This window comes from Lepidochelys olivacea, assembly GCF_965140295.1.
Source record: "Lepidochelys olivacea isolate rLepOli2 genome assembly, chromosome: 27".
NCBI classification, from domain to species: domain Eukaryota; kingdom Metazoa; phylum Chordata; order Testudines; family Cheloniidae; genus Lepidochelys; species Lepidochelys olivacea.
In genome coordinates, this window is record NC_140437.1 from 12,096,012 (window position 1) to 12,112,462 (window position 16,451).

General features: G+C 58.5%; 1 protein-coding gene across 1 annotated transcript in view; it reads right to left on the reverse strand.

The window, feature by feature from the left end:
* Positions 1-5,365: 5,365 nt before the first annotated feature.
* Positions 5,366-16,451, reverse strand: part of ITGA3 (integrin subunit alpha 3) — a 41,891-nt gene continuing 30,805 nt past the window's right edge. The window contains exons 12-26 of the mRNA XM_084615871.1: positions 15,902-16,038; positions 15,432-15,578; positions 14,799-14,896; positions 14,359-14,524; positions 13,507-13,575; positions 13,067-13,146; positions 12,282-12,359; positions 11,660-11,762; positions 11,406-11,582; positions 10,865-10,972; positions 10,184-10,297; positions 9,254-9,352; positions 8,748-8,873; positions 6,859-7,013; positions 5,366-5,533 (exon numbers count right to left, since the gene is read on the reverse strand). Coding sequence (XP_084471997.1) covers positions 6,903-7,013; positions 8,748-8,873; positions 9,254-9,352; positions 10,184-10,297; positions 10,865-10,972; positions 11,406-11,582; positions 11,660-11,762; positions 12,282-12,359; positions 13,067-13,146; positions 13,507-13,575; positions 14,359-14,524; positions 14,799-14,896; positions 15,432-15,578; positions 15,902-16,038 — 1,613 coding nt within the window. The 3' untranslated portion in view covers positions 5,366-5,533; positions 6,859-6,902. The remainder of the gene's footprint in view (positions 5,534-6,858; positions 7,014-8,747; positions 8,874-9,253; positions 9,353-10,183; positions 10,298-10,864; positions 10,973-11,405; positions 11,583-11,659; positions 11,763-12,281; positions 12,360-13,066; positions 13,147-13,506; positions 13,576-14,358; positions 14,525-14,798; positions 14,897-15,431; positions 15,579-15,901; positions 16,039-16,451) is intronic.

A 16,451-nucleotide genomic window follows, 5' to 3' on the forward strand; every position in this document is an offset into this window, starting at 1 on the left:
GGAGACGAGAGCTCTCTGGACCTACATGAGGTGGCCCCAATGAAGCTTAAGGACAATGTAGGCTCAAGAACAAATGGGGATAAACTCTCCAGGAGTAAATTGATGCTGCAAAGGAAAAGGTTTCTAACCCCCAGAGGAGGGCAGCTCCGGAGCAGCCTCCCAACAGCGGGGGTCAGGGGGGTCAACAGTGTAAATGTTTGAGACTTGAGACTGATTTATCAACCCCTATGATAGCAGGGGCTGCGCTCCGTGACCCACCCATTCTCCCTCCAACCCAGCAGGCCCACAACCATGAAGGTATTTAGATGCCTAACTCCCACTGAAATCAATTCGAGTTAGACACCTAGATCTCTTTAAGGATCTGGACCTTACTCATCAGAGCCCAGAGACCAAGCTCAAGAAACCGATTGTTAGGATATAGATATTCAGGCCTGTCTGCAAAGGAATTTAGGTGTATTCTTATCACTTGGCTAGTTATAGGGGTATAAAAGAAAGAATAAAAATCACTGTCTGCCGGTGTAAGGTCCTTCTCTTACTGTGACAGTCTGAGGCCCTGTTCTTAGGCTAAGGCCCTTGGCTAAGCAACAGAGGCAGCCATAAACTGGGAAGCGACCGGACACATCCTCACATCCCAAACTAGTCACATTGAAAGAAGGTGCTATTGGGCTGTTAGGATACAATCCTGTCCTGATAGTGCCTATCACCTCCAGAGAAAGGGAAGTGCCTAGAAGATGTAAAAGGAAACTTAGTTTGATAGCATCCTGTCTGGCAAGAACTCACTTATCAATAGCTGGGATGTGAAATCCTCACGTCTGTGTTGTTTTGTCATTATAGTTCCCACTTTGCTTTTGTTTGTCTGTATAATTTCTGTCTGGTTCTGTGATTGTTTCTGTCTGCTGTATAATTAATTTTGCTGGGTGTAAACTAATTAAGGTGGTGGGATATAATTGGTTACATAGTCATGTTACAATATGTTAGGATTGGTTAGTTAAATTTCAGGAAAATGATTCAGGAAAATGATAAGGTATAGCTAAGCCGAACTCAAGTTTTACTATATAGCCTGCAGTCAATCAGGAAGTGAGGGTGTGGGTGTGGGGAGGGGAAATGGGAACAGGGAATGGGGGTGGGGAAATCGGAATCATGTTTGGCTAAAGGGGGAAATGGGAAAGGGGGTAAGGAAATTGGAATCATGTTTGGCTAAGGGCAGGAATGGGAACAGGGACACAGGTGTAAGGCTCTGTGGTGTCAGAGCTGGGAAGGGGGACACTAAGGAAGGAAACTGGAATCATGCTTGCTGGAAGTTCACCTCAATAAACATCAAATTGTTTGCACCTTTGGACTTTGGGTATTGTTGCTCTCTGTTCATGCGAGAAGGACCAGGGAAGTAAGTGGGTGAAGGAATAAGACCCCTAACACCGCTCCTTCCCCACCAATACATCAGAAGCAGGAAGCTTTCCAAACAATCAGGGGGGGCCACTGGATGATCGAGGTGCTTAAGAAGCACTCAAGGAAGACAAGGCCATTGCGGAGAAGCTAAATGTGTTCTTTGCATCGGTCTTCACTGCAGGAGATGTGAGGGAAATTCCTGCACCTGAGCCATTCTTTTTAGGTGACAAATCTGAGGACCTGTCCCAGATTGAGGTGTCAGTAGAGGAGGTTTTAGAATAAATTGATACATTAAACAGTAATAAGTCACCAGGACCAGATGGTATTCACCCGCGAGTTCTGAAGGAATGAAATCATGAATGGCATGGAGAAAGTATTACTTGCTCCTTCACATAATGCAAGAACCAGGGGTCACCCAAAGAAATGAATAGGCAGCAGGTTTTAAACAAACCCAAGGAAGCATTGCTTTGCACAACGCAGTTAACCTGTGGAACTCATTGCCAGGTGCTGTTAGGAAGGCCAAAACTATAACCAGATTCAAAAAAGAGCTAGAGAGGTTACTGAAAGACAGGTCCACCCCTGGCTATCAGCCAAGATGGTCAGGGATGCAACCCCATGGTCTGGGAATCTCTAGCCTCTCTTTGCCAGAAGCTGGGAATGGACGACAGGGGATGGATCACTGGGTGGTTGTCTGGTCTCTTCGTTCCCTCTGATGCATGTGGTGCCGGCCACTTTTGGCAGACAGGACACTGGGCTAGCTGGACCCTGGGCCTGACCCAGCGTGGCCGTTCTCATGTCTTCTTGGCCAATCTGCCTCACCCCACAACATCACTGCCCTGACTGGGGCAATAACCTTCCACAGCTGCAGCTCCCTGCGGGGTTTCCAAATCTCACTACCGCAGTGACATCTGGCGGCCAAAGAAAATATGATCGCTCCTGCCGAGATTCTCCCGAGGTCAAACTCAGATTATCATCATTGGTATTGGGGCAGCCCCCAACAGCCCCCGCCCTGGACCAGGACCCCTGTGTGCTAGGCGCTGTGCAAACACAGATTATTAGTTAGATTGCCCCCCTCCTGCAACCCAGCCCCCACTGCACCATGCTTAAAAAAAATGCATCTTTCCTTTCTAGGTGTTGCAGTTTGCAAATGGGTTAATGTCAGCACCCAGCGGGCCAGGTTCTGTTCCCCAGGATGCTGGTGTAGTGTCTTCCACAATTTGGCTGTAACGAATCCAAAGGAGGATTCCTTATGGAGGCAGCTGGCCGCTAACGGACCCTGGTTCCCAGGCTAATCAACAACCCACCTTTGCTGCCCAGTGTTACCATGTAGGCCCTGGCCTAGAACCCAGTTCCGAAAGAGGCTGTAAATTAGACACCGTTGCTCTGGCTTTGTGCTGGCAGAAGCGAGAGAAGTATCAGGCCTGGTGGCCTGAGACCCCCTACCCCCCAACCTGAAGCTCCATTTATAGTCCAGAAGGTGCTTGGTAGGGATGGGCAGGATGGCCTAATGGGGAGCACCATGAATAAGCACCTAGGAGTGGTGGGTTCTAGTCCCAGCCCTGCTCCTAGCAACTCACCTTCCCTCTCTGTAAAATGGGGTAATGAAACTGACCACCTTTGTAAAACACTTTGAGATCTACTGCTGAAAAGTGCTATGTATGGTGAATACCCGGAGTGTGCATCTGTGGTTTAAGCCTGGGGGTGGGGGGGTGGAAGGTGGACTGTAGGAAACTGCATGTTACAAATCAAGGAGCAATTTTTATTTGACACCATCATAACCGCTCAAGCATATTCACATCAAGGCGCAGTGACTCCAGCCCTACAGTACCATAAAAGAAAAACTCCAGTGATCAACAGCAAAAAAACCCCAAATACACGCTTAATAATTTAATATCCCCAGCCGAGGGCACAGAGGGAGTGTCAGAGAGTGGTCAGCGTAGGAAACTCTCATTCTTGCAGGTTCCTTTATTGTAAGCCAGGGTGACACCTCCTAATTAAAGCATTGTGTGATGCCTGCAAGAACGCCCCCTAGCAAGAGCGCACAAGCGGAACGTGCCCAGCGGCTAGGGAGTGCTGGGAACAGAACGTTTCATGCCCATGGATCCTTCCAGCCGACGGAGCATGAAAACTCAGCTGCACGGTTGGGATGGGAAAGGGAGGCCCGGGGATGCCTGCAGCAAGCTGAGGGGGCCACGTGGGGGCAGAGTGCTGACTGGGGCAGGATCAGCGGTAACCCTGTGAAAACATCCCCTGCCAGGCCTTTCCTGTTGCAGGACCCCTGGGGTCAAGTCCTGTGCTACTCCCTAGGAGTAGCTGGAGAGGGGACCACGGGCTCTAGGCTTAAGCAGATCCAGCTACCAGAAAGTGGGGACCATGAATGGGAGGAAGCTGGTGCTGCAGCTACAAAGAGCCCTGAGGTTCCCCCGACTTAGCAGCACCTCCCTAGACAAGGGCAGATTCAGCAGGACGCAGAGCAGACTTTTCTCTAGTTGCATTGGCTCCAGCAGGGCTAACGGGTGGGGGGGGGGGTATAACGCCACACAGCGATCAAGGCTGCAGTAGCCTCAAATCAGCCCCTGCAGTTTAAGGCTCAAAGCGAGATCCCAGCCTGCAGCCTTGGGATCAGAGTTGGGGCGCATAGGGCCCACAGTCTGTTCCTTCAGAGGAGTCAATAAAGATCAGGCAGTGTTTGACCCCTGCATCCGGCTGGTTACACCGCCAAGCCTCGGCTGAAAAGAGCCCTTACCTGTCCCGTCCTTGGAGGGGAGCCGAGACCTGCTGCTTGCAAGTCGATGGGGAGGGACCATCCCGCGGGGATGACAAAGCCTGGCCTTGCCTCCCCCCCCCCACCCCAACATCCACCCTTCCCAGACCAAAAGCACGGCTCTCCATGGGTGGTACCCCAGTAACAATCGGCGAACGGCTGCTCTCCGCCCCAGACAAAGGACGCCCGGGGACAAGCCGGGAAAGGTACCAGTAGCTGTCACCTAAGAAACTTCAGTGGCAAAACATCCAGTGTGGCGCAAGGAGGGGGCCGTGATGAGGCTGAAGGGTGTTGCCTTGGCTCATCCCCCTACAGGAGCAGGGGGTTCCGAGTAGGGGAGCCGCTTCCCCTCTTCTGTCTGGGTGCAGAATGCCAGGGCCATTGCCGGCGGCTGAGCGGGGGGCGTTGGCAGGTCCCGGGGAGAAGCAGCGACCATGAACGTGCACCAGAGACCGCACGGGTCAGGGCGAGTGTCCGTGTGCTGCATTCACCGCCAGCCGAGCGAATCGGGGCAAGCGAGTCTGTGCACGAGGGGCCGTGCGTGCAGACGGATCCCGGAGGAGGAGCATGCTCTGTGCACTAGTCATCTGTGGGCAAGCATGGGACAGCGGCGGGGGTGTCAGGTGGTTCGTGGGCGTCTTGGGGTCTCGTCACAACCCACACCAAAAGGCTGCAAGCTTCCAAGTGTGTGCGGGGACTTGATTGTATGAGAGCTCATCTCCGTGTGTGTGTGTAAAGGGCAGGCAAAGCAATGCTCTGTGCACCCAAGAGCTTCGGGTAAGACCCAACCATCTGTGCACAAGTGAACGGCCGAGATGCCGAGGGGCTGTGCGAGACCACACGCTGTCTGTGCGTAAGGAGGCACTTTGCAGTACACGCGAGCGTGACAGACAGCGAGAGAGTTGGGGGCAGGGTGAGGGCTGGGGCCCAGACCGAACACACAGCAATTATGCCCAGGCAGAAGAGTGTGTCTATATGTGTGAAATAATCCATTTGTGCAAAACAAAAGCCCCTCGTGTTCCCACTGCCGGGTCTCGTGTTGCACGGCTGCTCCCAGGCCCCTCGAGAAAGCTTTGGGGTTGCCGTTCTATGCGGTATAACTTAGGATAAATAACATGTCCTTTGCTGACAGGGGGCTGGTCCCTGGGCTAGTTACACATAGCAGCGACGTGGTCATGGGGCAAGCCGAGCAGACAGGGTGGCGGGAGGGGGAGGGAGGGGTCAGTAGTACTTCTCCGACTCCTGCCAATTTGTTACCCAGTGTTTCTTGTGCTTCCGGGGCAGGAAGCCGTCAGCAGGCCGGTAGCGCTCCTCCTGGCGGATCCGCACCGCGTGGTACTTGGGCATGATCCGGTAATAGCGGGTCCGCTTGAAGAAGTCACACTGGGCAGAGGGGAGAGGAAGGGGATGGAGGTTAACATCAAACTTCAATGGCCAGAGAAAGAAATCAGAGCGGGAGAGTGAAATCAGAAAGAGAAATCAGGGACAGAAATCAGAGTGGGAGAGAGAAATCAATCAGTCAGGGAGCGAGAAATCAGGGACAGAAATCAGAGAAACAGCTGAAGGAAATCAGAGACAGCACGTGAGATCAGAAAGAAAAATGAGCTCAAAATCAGAGAGATGAGAGGGAGAAAAAGACCAAAGAAAAGAGAGAAAGAAAAAAAGATCAGAAAAATAGAAACAACTACAACAAAAGGAACAAGAGCAAATGAGAAAAGAGAGACAGAGACAGACTTTGACTCTTTCCCCGGCAGGAGAGACAACAGAATCCAGAGGCTGCTCTGAGAAACATTTGGTCAGTGATGCTGGAAAGGGGGAGACAGACATTAGCGTTAGTTAAACGGCAGCACAGTTGGACAGACAGCCACAGCTGGACGGCGTGCGTGGAATTGCCGGTTCTCCTTCCCATCTGCAGTTCTATCCCCTGGGCAGTCAGCGGCGGTTTGGTCCTTCGTGGGAAGATCCCGACTCCCTCATTCGGCATCAGCACCCCCTAGCATCACAGCAGCATCCTGGGCCACTGTTCTACCCTTCTCTCGATTCGGGTTTCTTCTGACTCTGCCCACTGGTGCAGCTGTCCCACGCACAAGGCTCAGCTCACACCATCACACAGGTGAGGGATAGTGACGCGTCAGGCACGAGGGTGGCGATGCCCTTTTAATCCAGCCGGGCAACGCGTGCAAACGGTCATGGGGTGCCACAAATGCGCAGCACCCTCTCCCTCCTCACCCCCACCCCGAGGTTTGGTGCTGTATCCTCCCCAGGTACTCCTCTTTTGCATCATCGGGGCTTATACGGCAGGGCCCTCGGGGCAGATCCCGAGCTAGCAAAGAGCGAGACAATCGCAAACGTGGGTTAGAGCCAACTGAGTGGAACAGCGGACACACACATACACTCTGAGCCCCCATGGAGCCTGTGCAGAGTCCAGCGGCAGGTGGAGGGGAGCCAGGGAAAAGCAGAGGGGGATTAGGGTTAGGGGTGTGCCAGCGAAAATGCAGTCAGATGGTTTGTTCCCTGGCTGCGAGGGTATCAGACCAGACCACACACAGAGACTCAGTGGAAACTCAGTGGGCCCCTCAACGGAGAGATGCAGCCCAGACAGGGAAAGGGTTAATAGGAGAAGGCATGACAGAGACAGGGAGGAAGTGAGAAGTCAATATCCCATAGGCCCCGCCCCTTTGTGTGTTGCCCCGCCCCCCGTTCATTACCAAGAGGATGGAGTGGGCTCTCAGGGCAAAGGGGCAGCCCCGAGCTAGTAGTCATCTGTCAGCCGCTCCGTTTCAGACGGCTGGATCTTCATCTCCGCCTTCTGGCCCTTGGCCTCGTACATGGCCCGGGTGCTCGCCCTCCGGAAGAAGCCGCACTACGAGGAAGCAGGTGACACTGGTCAGGGGCAATGGGTGGCGGGGAATCCCTTGGGAGGAAAGGCTCCAGCCCACAGGTGGCTGCTTCTCAGTGGCAGACGGGCTGATCTCTTGCGTGTATCGCTTGATATAGGGCTCTGGGAACCCTGCGTAGCAGGGCCGGATCGGGGAGGCGAGTTGGGGATATGGACGTACTTCCTAATCAGCTGGGTCATTTTGGCTTCCCATTGAACAAGCTCAACTGAACTCTGCTCTGAGAGATGGCCCCTTCTGACTCACCTGATCTGCTCCCCCGTGATGCCTGAAATACCCGTTCGCTCCCACTAGCCTAGTGGAGTGGAAGCAGCAATCCGGATTCTATTCTGGATCATGCATCATCAATTAAGTTCCTACTGTGCAACTGAAGGGGGGAAAAAAACAGCTTAACTCTCAGATCCCCAGGTGGCACTTGCAGGGTTAGGAGTAGTCTTCCCCAGGGCCCCCTCCAGAATTTGGAGCAGCCCAGTGGGGTGGGAGTGGAGGCAAAGGTGGCTTTACACCACCTTTTAACCTCCAGGATTCTGGGGCTGGTGGGATAAGGTAGAGCAGGCCATGGGACTGCTCTAATTTACACCCCAAGGGACCATCGTGCAGCTGAGAAAAGCTGGAGCTCAGAGCAATGCGGCCACACCCCAACCATCTCTGGACCATGTACCTAGCATATTCTAGTGCTGGGAAGAGCGCAGGGCAGCAGTGTTGGGGGATTCCCCAAGCTGGGGTGATCTCTGGGGTTTCCAGCTCCTCTATGCCGCCCAGTATCAGGACTGCTATCTTGCAAAGCCGTCAGCCGTGATCCCCGAGAGAGGAGAATTCGCTTTCCAAAGCTGAACTGTATTTAAACAATACAGCTGGAACACCAGACGTGCAATCCCACGGGGGTATTCACACAGCTCAACCGGGCCCAGGGGAGGCTCACGGCATTTCCTGCTCCGAACGCACGCTGGACAAGCCCCAGAGACAGCAGGGGTTGAGAGAAGCCCAAAACTTCCTCAGCCCCACCCCCAAAAATGGCAGTTTATCCCAATTTGCTAGAACCCAGTCAAGCTAAGCAGAGGTGGAACGGAGAGCTCCAAGGAACAGCTCAGATGCTGCTGCAGGGAGTGATGCTAGTGATTCAATAGGGGGCACTGTTCTCATGCCCTGGCATAAAGCAGAGGCTCCCGACTGCCAATCATTCCTCGATGTTTCATATAAGTGGGGCGTTAACCCCATTCCACCTGGGGTAAATACAGTCAGTCTCCCTAAATCCCCTTCTGATGCTCTTCTGCATCTTGTCTGACAGCCTAGTTGTGTGCTGCTAAACAGCGGCCATGATCCACCCCAGAGGTGGCTGCATCTCAGCGGCGGGTGAAGAGATCTCTGTGTGTCGTCTGCAAAGGACTCCGGGACCCTTCACGATGAAAAACTGCGGGGTCGCCAGCCTAGCCTGAACCTCTCTAGGCTGAGAATCTCTCGAGAAGCAGCTTTCTATAGGGCCCTCACGCTGCTGAAACTGGGGGCCTCGGAATGCGTTACGGACGCGGTCACCGGGTTGCAGGGCTCATGGTCCACCGGTGTCTTGAGCATGCCAGGCCTCAGCGCTGTTCCCACAGCTGTGTCACTCACTCCCAGCGGCTCCTGTATCAGCCTAGACGGAGAGCAGGAATCCCTCACCCCCCGCCCTGCGCTCCGAAGGGAACAGCAGCCCCTCTCACCTTCCACAGCAGCAGGATGATCAGCCCCAGCAACAGCAGCCCTGCCCCTACCGCCACCAGCACCAGCCACAGCTCGATCTCCACCGGCTGCTCCTCGACCAGCTCCGAGTCGATGTCCACGAAGAACTGGGAGCCAAACGCAATGAACAGAGAGGATGGGACGGCAGCTGCACAACTGTGCACCTGGCTGGGGGGGGCGGGGGGGCGCGGGGGAGGGAGGAGCTCCTGGCTATTGTCGTCCCAGCCTCTCCCAGCAGGAGGCGCTGTCGGGGGTGGTGCAGGAGAGCTGGCTATGGGGACTGGGGACTCCCAGCTACTCCAGTTCCAGCCACTTCCAGCAGGAGGCGCTGTCGGGGGATGGTGTAGAAGCACTGGCTATGGGCGGGGGGGGGGACGGGACTCCCAGCTACTCCAGTTCCAGCCACTTCCAGCAGGAGGCGCTGGAGGCAAGAGCAGGCAAACACACGCCCTGCACCCAGAGAAGGAAGCAATCCGGGCTCACTCACCCGCACCGTGTGGTTCTTCATGTTGATGGTGGGAACGTTTGTCTTGAGGAACAGCGTCGCCAGCCCATCCACCTTGACACGGTCAAAGTCACTGAACTCCTGTGGAGGCCGGGGTGGGGGGACAAGGGTGGGGAGCGTGGAATGGGGCGGCTTGTAACCTGGGCCAGGAGTGTATCTCCACTTTAACACCCTCCCCCCCATCCTTCTCCCCCACCTTGGTGCTGATGAACCCCGATGGCCCTGCAGGTCCAGCGTCGTCCTTGGAGCAAATACTGCCTGGCCAAGCTTCCAGGCGAGAGGCAAGCTAGGCCCTCTGGCTCATTCTGCCCTCGGCCCCACTGCAGAGATTGCTGGGAATGGGGACGAGCGATGCCAGCTGGAGTACGGGATAGGGGGGTGGCCATTGCCGCTAGGAACCCAGTTGAGACCTCCCAACTCATTGCATGCAGTGTCTGGTCACTGCCTTCCCTCCATCATATTCCAGCCAGCGGCCTAGAGGGGCTTGGCACCACAGGGACCCCGGCAGTGCCGGACCAACCATCCATCCCAGTACCCCATCTCTGACAGCAGCCAGCACCAGCTGCCTCTGGGGAAGGTGCAAGAAACCCCTGCAGCGGGCTGATGTGGAGCAATCTGCCCGGGCAACCCTGCTCTCATCCTGATAGTGCAAGATTAGCTTAAACCTGAGTTTGTTAGTGTTTATAGGGATACTCCTGCTATCCATATAAATGGCTGAGGCCTCTGGTAATTTTGCTAAGTTTCTGGCTCCAATTTTATCTTGTGGCCATGAGTTCTGCCGACTAATTGTGCTTAGTGTGAATCCGTCTTTCATGAATTTTAAATATCTCATCGCTGATTTCCCCCCCCTCCCCCATTGATAAAATCCACCCTCCCAGAGTGGTAGGGGACCCTGGGCAGTTTGGCGCTGACCTCAATGAAGGTGCTGTTCCACACCCGCGCTCGGACGCTGACAGTCGTCGTGTGCCTGGAGTCCCAGATGGGGCACTGGAACCAGATGCAGCGAGACGATCCCTTAGAGCAGCTCTGGGGGCGGGAAACAAAAAAGGCCGGCGGGTTAGTGGGCGGGTCCAGGCGGATGTACATAGGAGGGTCTTCCCAAGGGGAAGCGTCTCTGTGTCAGAGCAGCTCGCCCAGACAGCAACGCCCATTCCAGGCTGGGCTAGGAGCTTGTGAAGAGAAGTCGGGGTGGGGGAGCTTCTGAAATGAATCAGTGCTGGATGGTTAGGCCCCAACACCATGTGCAGAATATCGATCAGTTACAGCCCTGATCAGCTGACACTCTTTGACACCACACCATTGTAACCCTGGCAACTGCCCTGGGAGACAACTGCCCTCTAGTGGGCACAATCAGAACTACTCAACCATGTGTCATAGATCTCACACTGCCACCAGCTAGCGGAGATTCCCCCTGAGCTCTTGGGCTTCTGGAGCAGGCGGAGCTGGGGTCTATCCCACAGTCATTGTCTCTGGAGTTGGGGTCCGTGAAGGACAGGCTATGGATTGCGCTGGGTGTGTGAATAGTGAGACACTACCAGGGACCCCAGCTCTCCTCCGGGGCCGGGCTGAAGCTGCCAGGAGACCAGCACTCACCAGCAATGTTTCCGACTTGGCTTTCTTGGAGGTGGCGAGGATGACGGGGGGCTCGGCCTGCAGCGCTGTCTCCAGGTCGCGCTTCTGCCGGGCAGAGCTGGAGAGGAGCTGGAAAGGAAGGGAGTCGGTTACACGCCGCCAGGGTCTGCACCTCATGGAGGGCTGAGCACGCTCCCGCACCCGAGGACGCAAAGCAGGGCAGAGGGCGCACGGGTTGGCGACCCCTCACCAGGGCTCAGAGTCCCACCTCTCTGGGGCAGAGGACACAGGAACCATTGGCCTGACTCCCTCCGCAGGAGGTCGCCCTGGAGGCTCTGCCCTGGAGGTGTTGGCGGCAGGCCATGCCTTCAGCTGCTGCCCACCGGCGCTTTGGGATGGCACTGCTCCCCGCGGGGCGGTGGGTGCCGATGCAGTGCAGCGAAGTTTAGCTGCGGGGTGGGGAGAGGCGGGGCGGGGCAGGGTGAGCCTGAGAAGAGGCACGAAAGGCGAGGGAGAGGGCGCGCCGGCGGGCAGGGAGCAGGGGCCGCCGAGCCTGACTCACGCTGAGGTTGAGGGGATTGATGACGCCCCCTGGTGGCTGGCAGTGCTGGTCCCCGTTGCCGCTCACGAGGATCTCCGTGGGGTAGAGCAGCCACTTGCCGTTGTGGATTTCGTAGGGCCACTCGAAGCCCAGGACGATGGTGCCCAGCGAGCCCAGAGACTCCCCCTTGGTGCTCACCTGCAATGCAAAGCCCAGTTGGGACGTGGCCACCGCCTTCTCCCCCGGCGAAGCTTCCCCATCGGGAGCCTCCGTACCTGGAAATTGAAGCTGACCGGGCTCCCCACATCCAGCTCACTCTTCATGGCGGACTCCCCCATCACCTTCCCGCTGAAGGATGTCTGGAGGGGTGGGGACAGCCTGCCAGGGAGGAGAGCAGCTGGGGTCAGCAAGGCAGGGCAGGGGAGACTGCTGCTGCGGGAGGGGACGTGGGGCGTAGGAAGGGGTGATTTGCTGGGGTCTGCATGAACTAGGTTCAGAGCTGGAAGTGGCAGGCTGGGCTTGGGGGGCCCTGGGCTGGGCTGAGCTTGGGGGGCCCTGAGTGGGACCCAAGCCGGGCATAGAGGGCCTAGACCCAGGAGCAGCCCAGGCTGGGTAGATGGGAGCAATGCCTGGGGGTACGCAGGGTCTCTTCATCAACGGCTGTAGAGGAAACACACTCCTGGGCTAGGCCTCTCGGTTCCATGCAGCCCCAGCCCCTGCCCAGATTCCTTATGGGGCGCCAGCCTCTGAGCAGGGCGAGATGTGGGGCCCAGCACCCACAATTCACACTCCCTGCACCCAGTTCTCACTGGAGACAGAGGTGCCTCCCGGGGGCTGGAATTCGGGGACCCACAAACCCGCTGAACCGAGGGGGGCACGAGCCCCAGAGATACGCACAGGGTGAGAGACGCCTGGACGGTGTAGTCCACCTGCAGCTCGGCCCACACTGGCTGCAGATCCTCCTGGTAACTCAGCCTGCCGAGACAGGGCAGAAATAACATCACGGGGCAGTTCGTACCTCGCTCCCTGCTCTGGCTACAGACACACACGAGGTTCTTCAGCCAGACCCCATCAGCCTCAGAGCCCGTAGGGGGCGCTCTCCGAGCCCTGAGCCGATGCTGACCCCAGAGCGGCGCTAAGGGGCGCTGCGCTGCAGGGAACGGTGTGGGTGGCTCAGTAGGGGGTCACTCTGCGCGGACTCCAATTCCCCAGCCCAGGGATAGGGGGCGCTGTAGGCGCGATTTTTCAGAGTTGGTCCTGACTCCTTGTGCTCATTAAGGGCCCCATGGCACTTCTGGACGCCCCGGTGTCCCGGCATAACTCAGGGAGTTGCATTCCACCTGGCCTGCGGTGTCAGCTGGCTACAGCATTCGCTTTCCTTTCCTTTCCGAGACTGTTGCGTGATGTTGCTACGCGCTGTTAATTAACTGCCCCGTTCCGCCCCAGAGGTGGCCGCCTTTCTGCAGCAGGCGAAGCAATCCCTGGGCATCGATGGCAAAGTGCTGCAGGGGTGTGTGTGTGGGCGGGGGGGTGGATTGTTCACTATGGAAAGGCCTGGCCTTGCTTCCCGTTTTCTCTCCTGCCAGCTGAGCTGCTTCCCAAGCTGGTTTAACTCACTCATCCAGCACCCCTCCCCCTTGCAGATGGACCCCCCAGCCCCCGCGCCCTTCCAGGGGACTCACGTGGAGAGCTGGAGCTGAGCCATGACCTCGCGGGTGTCCAGGGTGATGCCGATGGCTTCGAAGGTGATGATCAGCTCTGCCTGCACCAGAGGGGACAGAGCGCTGCAAGGCCAAGTCCCCGTGGGGCCGTGCCTGGCACGGGCTTTACCAACCAGGCTGGGGGCCCCCCCACCCCCCTGCCACAGACCCCTGGGGTGGGGGAAGCTCAGATCTCATTGGAACGCCCAGTGATCACCCACCGTGGAGGCCGTGGACACCTGGCACCCACCCCCACCCACGCTGCAAGAGTCCCAAGGCGGTCGGTGCCCACAGGCTGCCATGCCCTCCCCCAGGCTTCTTGTCCTAGCCCCACCGGCCGCCCCACTTGGCGGTGCCCCCTGCCCCACCCCCACGGGACTGTGCCCTCTGAGCTGGGGCGCAGGGGGCCAGACGCCGCTCACCCTCTGGTTCTTCTTGAAGGGGTTTCCCAGGTCACACAGCACCGTCTCCTCAAAGGTGCAAGCGCCGTTCTGTGGGGCGGTCAGGGGAAGGGGGCGTCACCATCCGCTCGGCCCCTGAGCCCAGCCCCGCCACAGAGAAACCTCCCCATCCGACCGCCTCCTGCCCCATCCCTGTGCCCTGCCGACCCCCGCAGCCCAGAAAGGACACCACCCCCGCAGCTGCCCACCTCTACCTGAGAAGCAGACGCGCCAGAGGGCCGACCCTGGACCTTGATACCCACCAACCCCGAGGGTGCCCCCTACCCCATCCTGGGAGCAGCGCATGGAGAGAAGGGAAAGCCAGTCCCATATCCCACCCCCCAGCCCATACCCAGGGTGTTGGCCTCCAGGCTGCCTGCCCCTCCCCCCCCCCCGCAGTGCTAACTGGCCCCAGTTGGGGGCACAGGCCCCCTCTCTCCACTGCACTCTGACCGGGTGCCCCTCGCCAGCCCCGATGGGGCACGGCACCTCACAGCGGTGGGCACAAGCCACGTCCCTCCTGCCCTCCCGAGGGGCTTTAAACCGGGACAGAAACCAACCTGGGGCTCAGACGGACGGACAGACAGAGGGCTCCTTCACCTGGTGCACCCCCCCACAACACACGCTTTGCATCCTACCCAGCTGGGCCCAGTCCCGAGCTCTCTCCCCCCAGCACGCTCCTGGGCAGGGCGCGGCTGCCGGAGGGGAAGAGGGGCTCGGCACAGAGGAGGAAGCGGGGAGAGGGGTTGGCACAGAGGAGGGGAGGGGGGAGGATGCCATGGCAGCAGGGGGAGCGGCGAGCGGGGAGAGCAGCAGGGGAAGGGGGCTCCTTACGGGCCGGACGGAGGAGGGCAGCAGGGCGGGGGGCACGGTGATGTTGAGCTGGGCCTCGTGGGCGTCCTCGCCATTGGTGCCCGTCGAGGGGGCGTTGGTGACGTTGACGCTCAGGTGCAACTTCCGGACGTCCCGGCTGTACTGCAGCACCTGGGTCCCATTCAGCCTGTGCCGGAGAAGGGACAGCGCTCAGCCCGGGGGCACCGGTCCCCCCAGCCACACGGGCAGGGGGTGGCCCTCCCCCGACAAGAGGGGAACTTCTCGGGGTCCCACCAGGAAAGAGACACCCCCGCCCCCTCCCCCCGCCAGCAAGCGGGGCCCAGGCAGGGATGCTTTTCCCCCAGGGGGCTGTTTAGGCCGAGGCAGCTCCCCGCCTTGAGCTGGCTCCGTGTGCCCGGGAAGGGGGCAGGGTGCCCGGGCAGGCTCCGCCCGTCTCTCACCGGGGCAGCGGCTGGTTCTGCTCGTTGACGAAGGCGCATTGCAGCTGCAGGTTGCTGTTGCACTTGTTGTCCAGGCCGCATTCTTTCTGGAAGTTAATCTGACAACGGCATTGGTCATTCACTCGGGCTGCCCCCAACCAGCACGGGGCCACCCACCCCGCTGGGCAGGCTCTGACCCCAAGACCATCAGCATTCAAGCAGGGGGCCTCGGCCGCTTGAGCTGAGGGAGGCACTCCATCAACCAGCAGCAGCAGTAGGCCGTTATCCTGTAGTTGTCCTGGCTACTCGCAGGGATGTGGCACACCCCGGCGCTAGTGTGGATTATGGAAACGTGTTTCCGTTAGAAACCTCCCCACGGAGGGGCAGGTCCTCAGAGTTGGCGGCAGGTCAGTTATACCCAAGCAGCTGACGCCTCCCTCCTATTCACATGGAGCCAGTGTCAGAGCCGGGAATGGAACCCAGGAGTCCTGGCGCCCAGTTCCCCTGCTCAGACCCCATCACCACAAGCCTCCCCCTCCCTCACCCTGCAGCGGAAACAAGTTCAAAGCCCTTAAAGCAGGCGCTGCGTAGGTGCCATTCCCCTCGGCCCGGCCCAGCTCCCCCCTTCCCTGTCGCTCGGCAGCTCCGGCCCACCTCGGTGTCGTTCTTCCGGGGCTGATCCTCATTCAGGACGGGGAAGGCGCTGAGAGAGCGGGGCCCCAGCTGGAAGTGCCTGGGTTTCTCCTCCAGGGAGTAGCTCATGTGCAGAACTATGGGATGCAGCTTGTCCCGGATGTTCTCCTGCAGGAAGGACGGCGGGTTTCATTGCTGGCAATAATGGCGATCCCGCCCCGGCCGGCGCAGAGCAGACCCAGCGACTGGGGCTCCCTGGGGGCTGGATCCTCCAGGCCCCCGCCATGAACGCTGAGTCCCGATTTAGACAGGGGGTTCTTGGCTTTTCTGCTGCCAGACCCTCCCCTCCCTTGGCTCTTTATTCCCAGATCCTGCAAGGCCCCTCCACGCCCCAGCCCCAGGTACTCAGCTGTCTCGCACCTGTTGCCAAAACTTCACACCCTCCCCGCGCTGCCCTGTGCTAAGCTCGGTCTGCGCTGCCCTCTGCTCACCAGCAGGAGGAGCTGCAGGTCATGGCACTTGGCGGCTGGCATGGTGAAGACGCCCTTGTAAACAGCGGAGTGCGTCCCGGCAAACCTCACCCGGGCCGGGCGCCGGCCTTTGTCAGCCTCCAGGGTGTACAGCAGGTCTGGAGAGAGCAAGGGGGGAGAGGGGGCTCAGAGATCCCCCCCCGCCCACAGCAGGGCAGCCAGGCCCCATGGAGACACAGGGCAAATGCTGGCCATGCACACACACAGATGCTCGCCTTGCACACGCACAGACACACCCCATTACAAGTGCACGTGCACCCCCCATCGCACACGCACACACCAGTGCGTGCACCATTACAAGCGCACGTGCACCCCCGCACCCCCATCGCACACGCACACACCAGTGCGTGCACCATTACAAGTGCACGTGCACCCCCGCACCCCCCATCGCACACGCACACACCAGTGCGTGCACCATTACAAGCGCACGTGCACCCCCCCATCGCACACGCACACACCAGTGCGTGCACCATTACAAGTGCACGTGCACCCCCCCATCGCGCACACACAC